This window comes from Tachysurus vachellii, chromosome 20 (genome assembly GCF_030014155.1).
Source record: "Tachysurus vachellii isolate PV-2020 chromosome 20, HZAU_Pvac_v1, whole genome shotgun sequence".
Classification (NCBI taxonomy): domain Eukaryota; kingdom Metazoa; phylum Chordata; class Actinopteri; order Siluriformes; family Bagridae; genus Tachysurus; species Tachysurus vachellii.
The window spans coordinates 8,867,471-8,876,954 of NC_083479.1; the positions used below are offsets into that span (position 1 = coordinate 8,867,471).

The 9,484-nt window shown below is 34.9% G+C and overlaps 1 protein-coding gene across 2 annotated transcripts in view; it reads left to right on the forward strand.

Annotated features, from left to right (window-relative positions):
* The window catches only part of postna (periostin, osteoblast specific factor a), a 30,260-nt gene extending 21,424 nt beyond the window's left edge, over positions 1-8,836 (forward strand). The window contains exons 15-24 of one of the 2 annotated variants that reach the window (XM_060895768.1): positions 1,015-1,082; positions 1,209-1,254; positions 1,331-1,363; positions 3,041-3,286; positions 4,775-4,825; positions 4,986-5,063; positions 6,556-6,615; positions 6,729-6,815; positions 6,900-6,941; positions 8,124-8,836. In XM_060895768.1, the coding sequence (XP_060751751.1) occupies positions 1,015-1,082; positions 1,209-1,254; positions 1,331-1,363; positions 3,041-3,286; positions 4,775-4,825; positions 4,986-5,063; positions 6,556-6,615; positions 6,729-6,815; positions 6,900-6,941; positions 8,124-8,182 (770 nt within the window). In that variant the 3' untranslated portion in view covers positions 8,183-8,836. The remainder of the gene's footprint in view (positions 1-1,014; positions 1,083-1,208; positions 1,255-1,330; positions 1,364-3,040; positions 3,287-4,774; positions 4,826-4,985; positions 5,064-6,555; positions 6,616-6,728; positions 6,816-6,899; positions 6,942-8,123) is intronic. The other variant, XM_060895770.1, reaches the window with a different exon arrangement.
* The last annotated feature ends 648 nt before the right edge of the window (positions 8,837-9,484 follow it).

A 9,484-nucleotide genomic window follows, 5' to 3' on the forward strand; every position in this document is an offset into this window, starting at 1 on the left:
AATGACCACACATCTGAGCTCCATAAACGATTCCCCAGGTCATGATAAATGTCTAGAGATTCTTGTCAACCCAAATGACCCAGGCAGCATGACTGTCCATTACTCATGGAACTATGGTTACATACGTAAACCTCCATTCTACCTCCTTTGGTTTCCTTCAAAATAATAGAGATCACTTTTCACACCTCTGCCACCCAGTTGGTAAGCAATAGAAAACATTAAATGACTTTTACTAAAATAAGGCACAATTTTTTAATATACTGGTGTGTTATCATTGGCATTTATGCTAAGTTCAGATGTGAAAGTGTTATTCTTGTTCCCTCAGCAGATAGACCACTGCAATGCAAGATGGCCATCTTTATGAGTTTTATTTATAATTTTCAAACTTTTGCACTATTATCACAAGATACAACAGACTAAAATACTCAGCTCAGCATGTATCCCTGTATTTCACAACATAAAACAATGGTTGGCAGCATTGGATTTTTGTGCAGTGTATCGAATCTACAGTCTTCTACTGCCAAGTTCAGAATGTTTGAGAATTACTGACATGTACTTTCTTCTAATCGCTGCCAAATGGTAGGATGAAATAACCTGAACTTCTCTCACTCACTCACTCATTTTCTACCGCTTATCCAAACTACCTCGGGTCACGGGGAGCCTGTGCCTATCTCAGGTGTCATCGGGCATCAAGGCAGGATACACCCTGGACGGAGTGCCAACCCATCGCAGGGCACACACACACTCTCATTCACTCACGCAATCACACATTATGGACAATTTTCCAGAGATGCCAATCGACCTACCATGCATGTCTTTGGACCGGGGGAGGAAACCGGAGTACCCGGAGGAAACCCCCGAGGCACGGGGAGAACATGCAAACTACACACACACAAGGCGGAGGCGGGAATCGAACCCCCAACCCTGGAGGTGTGAGGCGAACGTGCTAACCACTAAGCCTCCGTGCCCCCCATAACCTGAACTTGATTGAGGAAAATTTCTTTTTCTTGCCAGATCTACCAGTAGGCCGTGAGGATCTGCTTTATGTGCTGAGGAAGCTTATACGGTACATCAAGATAAAGGTAGCGTTATACAGCAACTCTTAACAACTTCTATAACAACAGCAGTTATTATGAGTTACATTGCCATTCATTTCCCCACATATTTAGCACATGTTTATTTGCCTTGTCTGTCTGTTTATCTTTTAGTTTGTTAATGGATACACCTACAAGGAGATTCCACTCACCTTCATTAGTGAGTTTTATGTCTTGAGATTATTACCACTGACACATTTATATATTCATGTGTATTAACTTTTTTCTTTTTGCAGAGAGATTCATCACCACTCATGTTATTGAAACAGGTAATGCACAGCATCATGGCACATATATTGTTGATCTTTGTTCCGTGGATGACATTATATTGTTCAACATTTCACATTTAATTTAATTTATTTTAGCTTCTATTTTACAAAGTTAAACAATATACAAGAAAAAACACTGGTGTAGAATAAGAAACAGAAGTAAAGCAGGGAAAAGCTCTAAGTGTTCCAATATACTCCATGACAATATCCACAGTGAATGAAGAGCAGTGGCTATATAAATGAAAGATTTTCAAGTGTTTAGATAGAAATCTTATTTTATTTAGAGCTCAGTATTTCAGTCTTAAGGTTGGGTTACTGGAGCAAACCACTAAAAAAAAAAGAATTAGTGCTTCTAGGCTTCATGTAATAGACTAGACCTTTGTAGGTTGCCAGGTTATACATATAATGTATAATCTATTGCAGATAGATACTTCAAATCAGAAATGCACACCATTGCTAACTTGTTTCCTTTGAAAAGCCAAAAAGAAAAAGTAGAATATGCATCTACCTCTTCATGTCTGAGGATTTTTGTTTTTTTTTATTATTCTGAGTAGAATTTTGCATTAATTGCATTAATAGAATTTTATATTAATTACAAATACGTTATTATGTATTACTGTATGTGTTTGTTTATCAAAGATATTAAGTCAATGAACCAGAGAAACAAAAGAACTCAACACAGGCTGTGGCACTGGACTGGAAACTGACTTAAGTTTGGCTGCCATTCTCCTTGGCACCTGCTCAGGAAAACACTAAGCAAATCAAATGTCTTTAGACTTTTGGTGATGTAATGAGGACAGGAAAGTACTTTCTCCTATGAATATAGCACTAATCCTTTCTCGTAAAAAAAGCCGGTTGTTTGTCCGCTTATTATCACCCCACAGTCTTAAGCTGAAAACAGTGAAAAGATGAATAGGTTTCCAATTTTATTAAAATAAACTTCTGTTGTACTGTTACAATGCTGGATAAAGTAACACTCCCAGAAACTATGTAGACATTCTTTAACTCCACATTGGCAAATCCTTATTGACACTGTTCCATATTGCTGACAAAACAGCAGCCGTTTTTAGTCCAATTCAAGCTGTCATTAGTGAATTTATACTACTTGCAAAAGACCAAAAAGTGTGCTCATGATCGCCATTAAAGACAGCAATGGTGAGAATGATTGGCTTTTAAACTGACTGAACAAGACATTATTTCCCAGTTATATTAAAAGGGCACAAAAAAAAGAAAGAACTAAGTACATTTATGTATAGTGTATATTTTTGGAAGCTTCTTCAGAGCATATTAGTATTAGATTTTTTCCAAACATATGAAATAACAATGTTTAGACCCAACACAGACTACAGCAAAGTAAATGTAGAGTTGCATATGTGTGTGTGTGTTTGTTTGTGTGTAAGCTTAAGGTAAGAAGCTATTCTTGATTCATGAGTTGTGCACTGCGATGGAAGGAGTTGTGTGGAGGGGAAAAAAGGGCATGAGCTAGGGGAGAGGAGTACATAATTATAGACCGGGCTCTCACCCTACATATGAATCAACAGTAGATCTGTTGGAGATGAGGGACTTCTGTGCTTATATGTTTTGGTGTAGTTTTAGGCAATGTGACACACTGTAAAATATGCATTAATGAGATCATAGATTAAATAATCTGTCTTAAATTTCTGCCTTTTGTTCTAGGCCCTAAAATCCAGGTTATTGAAACTAAGCCTATTATTAACCAAGTCACCCAAGTAATTGAATCTGGCCCACAAGTGGAAACAGTGGTTGTGGAGGGAGATCATGTGATCACTGAATATAAGCTCACTAAGATGACTGAACCTGTGATGAAAGAAGTGTTAATCGAAGGAAAGCCAAAAGTCACCACAGTTAGGAGAGTCATTGAAGGGAAGCCATCAGTTACAACAGTTACACGGATCATTGGAAGTAAGTTTTCTGTATATCACTAAAAACTTTTCGTGTTTACAAATATTAAATACGTCATCACTTTGTGATCATGAGCCTACAAAAATGAGCCTACATTATTTATATAATTAAGGTGCCTTAAAGAACCTTGTTTCAAAGTCATCACATGGATTTTAAACACATCTGGAGTGTTTGTTCCTCTAGAAAATAAGAAAGAGCAATGATAGCATACCTTATTGAATATTCTCTAAATGCAGATCCAGCTCTCTGGCAGTGGTACATGAGCTAGATAAACACCTATTCAGTGCAAACAGCAGCACTTTATCTTCGATTAGGGCAAGCCGGGTTGTGTGTTTCTATGAGATATATTAACCTCTACCATAGTGCTCTAATTTTCTCAAAATAAATTTTTGCTTCGATCATGTCAGCACTAGTATGTTCTTGACACAAGCGCTTTATAGAAATTGGTACATTGTGCGCTCATATAATGAAATGGGTCTAATATCAACCTGCACATTCGCTGCAATGGGACACATTCATGTGATTCTTCCTCTTCCATCTAAGGGAGTTTATCCTTGCCACAGTCACCTCAGAACTTTTAAATAATTAAAATTTTTGCATAATATTAAACTTTTTTTTTTAACTTATGTTTTGTAAACCTGCTTTGAGACAATGTCCATTGTTAACAGCGCTATACAAATAAAATTTTAATTAAATTGAGTTGAATTCTCTGTATGTTAGGCAGCTGTACAAAGCTCCTCTGTTTACATTGTTGCCTTATTGGTAATAGTTTTTGCCCCATGCCAACTGCTTTGCTTGCGTTACAACAGGCTACATTGTGATTGTTGTGACTGTTGTGATCGTTCCACAAAGGGTCTTATCTTTTTCTTCTGAGAAGGCTCAGCATCCATGTCTTATGTTTTCTTTACTCCCTGCCAAGAACAAAATGTTTTATAGGAAGGATAATGAATAGTCAGTAGTGTACACATGTTGCTGTTGGCAGTATGCTACAGTTAAGGCAAAGCTTTGCTTCTGTATATTATGTTTGCTTGTGGAAAACACTTCAACTCCAAAGACTTTGAGCATTGATTTGTGCATCCTCTCCCTTGCAAAACAAGGAGCTTGCTATTCTGCCCTGATATAATAATGCTTGTGAAAACACAATACTTTTAACCAATACAATACAATTGTGAAATTATTTTCTCATTATATCCATGGACTCCTTGTTAATGCAAGTAATTAGCAAGAAACAAATGAACAAATGATACTTAGAATGAATGTGGCATTGCAGGGTCTTTTTTTATAGGATATCCACAGGTAGTCACAGTCATAGGATGAAGTTTTTCTATATTCTACTGCTATTTCTACGTACAAGCACAGAGCAACCTCTGGCTGTTCTGATGGAAATATCCGAGGAATTTTGGTACCTATGTATCAGAAAGTCAATTCTATATCAAAGTATATAGTCTAGAGGCTTCGACACTTTTATACCATGTTTTTTTTTTTCAGCTGGTGGGGAAATTGATGCTGAAGAAGACGTTAAGAAGCTCCTTAGTGAAGGTTTGTGAATATTCTCTGAAATACTGATTTGAAATAAGATATGCAATGAATGTTCTGAGCTACATCTTTCCATGTTGCTGTTTTTTTTTTTAAATATATTATGAATGAGTTTCAACTCTTTGTGAAGTGTTACATGTTTTTGCCATATTGTTTATTTCAGACTTGTCCAAGGTGAAGAAGGTTCTGGAAGATGAGCTGCATATGCAGGAGGAGAAGATTACAAAGTTGATTGAAGGTGGTGAGTATAGAAAGTATTTGGCCATCTATCTGCTTCTTACTCTTTAGGCTGGTAGTGAAAATTCCATTGTAACAGAAATAATTATACAGGATTTTTTGGACATAAATTCATCAGCAGTCCTCTGAAATTGTATTATTTTATGGATAGCTAGTTTTGCTTATGAGAAATTTACTCATAGAAACAAATATATATATACAGTATATATACAGTATATATATATATATATATATATATATATATATATATATATATATATATATATATATATAAAGAAACAGGATTGGTGGTTGTATAATCTCATAATAAGAGATGCTAAACATTTTCTTTTATTCATGATAATCTTTACTTGCAAAGATGCCATTTTGTGCAATGTAGCACCTTAGATTTATTTAGGGATTTTTTGGCAAATTGGGCTGTTTTTGTCATGTGTATAAAACAGCTTCCAGTAGAAATGCTTACTTCCATGTTTTGTTTTGTTCTCTAGCTACATGTGTTTTCTACAGCGTATACATATATATATATATATATATACGTATATATATATATATATATATATATATATATATATATATATATATATATATATATATATATATATATATATATACGTATATATACGTATATATATATATATATATATATATATATATATATATATATATATATATATATATATATATATAAAACGGTTGCTTTCACTTGATTTCATTAATCCCTTGTCATTCCCCTAACCTACACATATGGTATTCCACAAAGGAGACTATGCTTTATGTAAAATATTTACATTACATGGCCAAAGGTATCATGTGGACTCTTGACCATCACAACCATATATGGACTTTTACCAAACTGTTGAATGTTTTTATATGCTGTAGCATTACAGTTTCCCTTTTCTGGAAGGGTACCAAATTATGTCACCTCAATGTTATCACCTCAATGTCCCAGTGCACAAATCAATGTCCATGGACATGGATTGTCAAGGTTGGAGTGGAAGAACATGTGTTTCCTGTACAGAGCCCTGACCTCAACCTCACTGAACACCTTTGGGTTGAAGTGGAACAGCAACTGCACCCCAGGCTTCCTCACCCAACATCAGTTCCAATCTAGTGGAAAACTGAAAAAAACTTACCAGAATACGTGTGTGTGTGTGTGTGTGTGTGTGTGTGTGTGTGTGTGTGTGTGTGTGAATATATATATATATATACACACACACACACACACACACACACACACACACACACACACACGTATTTGTATATATAAAACATTTCAGTAAAATCAGCTTTCATATTTTATGACATTTGCAAGGTTTGTCTGTGATTTTATGGAATTTGGTCAATAATAGAAAGCATTCAGAAATCAGAATTAGAAATAAATTCAGCCTCAACAAATGAGATGTTATGCTGTCACAGTTATTCTTGTGGTTGTGTCTACTGGTAGTAAATACTTAATGTTTTTTTTTGTTTGTTTGTTTGTTTGTTTTTTTTTTGAGGTGGTGGAGAAATCACCACTGTTACCAAGGTGATTAGGCCTGATCCTCATATTATTGAAGGTGAGATTTAGGATGAATGAAATGTAATTAAATAAATTAAATCAACATCAGTAGTTCTTGGGATCTCTGATGGTTGTTAGAGATGTCATTCCTATTCTATTCTTATGTTACAGGACCAGACTTCTCAAGGATCACATCTTTCAAGCACAGCCCAAAGCTCATTGAGGAGGAATCAGAGAGAATCACCAAAATTATCCAACGTTAGAGACTTAAGTTTCTAAATTTATTGTAGATGATTATGGTTATGGATAAAGGAAACTGTTTTTTCTTTATTTTCTTTTCAGATGGTGGTTCTCAGAAAAGAGCAGCTTTCCGAAGATCGCCAGGTATGAAAAGCTCTAGATGGATTATTCAAATTCTATATTATATAGTTACAGTTCGGTAACAGCATTTGGTCAGCAAAGAGCTTGCAAAGCATGTACATGAGTTCAAGTTATCTATCAGAATAGAGGTACATAAGAATTACATGTTTCATGGAACAATGTGAAGGCCAGCATCAACAAGTATGGAAATTGGGACACGAGTGTGAGATGACCAAGAACAGGACATCCCTCCAAAAGAGACGAACAGTTAAGATGAAAAATGATCATTAAGCCTCCAAAAGATATATATCAATATCGTTAACAACTTATGAAACTGAAGTACAACTTTTTGGGCATTATACAAAAAGATGTGTTTGGTGCAAAAAGAAGCCATCAATCAAGGAACAGTATACCCACAGTGAAGCATAGTGGTGGTAGCATAATGCTGAATACTGTAAGCTGCTCTTGTTCCGGAACTGAAGCGCTAGTCAAGATGGAGAGAATCATGGATAGCTCCAAACATGAAGTTATTTCGGCACAAAACTTTCAGGCCTCCGTTAGACAGCTGAAGATGAAGAAAAATTTCACCTTCAAGCATGATGACAACCCAAAGCACAAATCCAAGTGAATGAAGGAATGGCTTTAGAAAAAGAAAATCTAATTTTTGGAAGGGCCCAGTCAGAGCTCTATAAAAACATGTGGAATGATTTGAAGAAGGCTGTGAACTGGAGTGTTCCTTGCAGTTTCAAAGGTCTGGAACATACAATTGGAACAAAATTGACAAAACAAGATAAGTTCTCATCAAAAAGCATATAAACTTGCGGAACCGTGTTATCGTAAGGCAAAAACTAATTCTGTTTGTTTTATCTATTTTTTTATTTAATCATATGAGAGATGGAATAAGATCTGACATGATTTATCTTTTTTTACCTGCTATTTTAATTTTGCACTATTTTGCGTAGTTCTGTATGCTTGTTCCTATTTCTACTGAGTAAATCCAATAATAACTTTTATTTTTTACTAATGAGGAATTAGCATGTGTGAGAAATATAATTTAACAAAACAGCTAATGAAACCGTGTAAGTCGTTCTGGATAAGGGCATCTTCCAAATGCCATAAATGTGCATGTGATGATTTTTTAATGCAAATCAAATAAATGTCATATAGTATACACTTCTCATATATTTACATTTTGCTATGCAACAGGAATGAAGAGACGAGCAAGGCCTGCTAGACATCCATCCAACCCCAAAAAGAAGGCCTAAAAAGACACCAGGAGTTTTTTCTTTAGGCTCTGTTAGATTTCTTTTATACTGACTGGCTTCATTAAACATGACGTTGAAATAAAACAGGCTTAAACTGGTATCAGGGTAACTTGTGAGCACATGTACTGTAGCTCCATCCAAAAATTTCCTTTACATGTGAAAAGTACTAGTGTTTACAGTTCATCTGCTGAAACCGGATGTGCTAATAACCTTGATTTACACAGTTCATGCCTCCCATATGAAGCTTATCTGCATATAATTGAAATGTTGCTTTTAAGATGGAGAGGAATTTTAAAACTATATTTTTATATATTCGAGAGTATGTATGGAGTGGTCATGTAAGACATGAGGTTTCACCTGTGCATGTTTGCTACTTTCTGGTACTGCATTCACTCCTGTGAATGTAGGTTTTACATTTAAGCAAAGTTGCTGCCTAGTTTAATGTCTCATGCATTTTATTATAAGTATATGCTGTCTCAATCACTCGTTTGCTTTTTCATATGTTGCCCTGCCTGAATAGTGTGTGTGTCATTTATGTGCACTCTTCATTTTTAGTAGCATTCTTCCCTTCATACTCCCATCCTACTCTACCCAAAATACCTATTACCGTTTGAAAAATTGCTTAATAAAATTGAATCTAAAATTGAAATCTGACCAGTGTTTCATGAAATTAATAAGCGCATTTTCGTCCTGTTCACGTCTTGCATAATATATATATATATATATCTATATATATATATATATATATATATATATATATATATATATATATATATATAATGATTGTTTTTTACAACTCTTCAGTTTAATCTCAGGCTATCACCGAAGTGACGCTGTCAGATTTTTGTTAAAAACGCAGCTTCAGTGTGTTGTGTATGTGTGTATGTGTGTGTCTTAGGCTTTCAGTTTTGTTAAAAAATCTATTAAAAATAGATCTCTTTAGATGCAAAGAATCCCATATTCCCTTATTTATTTGTTTCAAAGATCAAATGTGGAAATTATTTTTTAATATTTTTAATATTTTAATATTCTCTGTATATTATTATAGATGGATATTGTCATTTGTTTCAGAATTTGCTTATTTAAATCCAGCATAACATCAACCGAATCAGACTAAAAGCATAGTAAAGCAATTTGTTAGTATCAGTTTCCCTGGCCTGCAGTTATTGCATTTATTCTGACATCCAGTGTGACAGATTCATCTATCCAAAAAAAAAGTGATTTTGACACTGGCCAAAACTTAAATGGCTTGAAAGGTTCAGGCTCCACTAGATATGTGCAGAACAGAACACGCCATCTGAG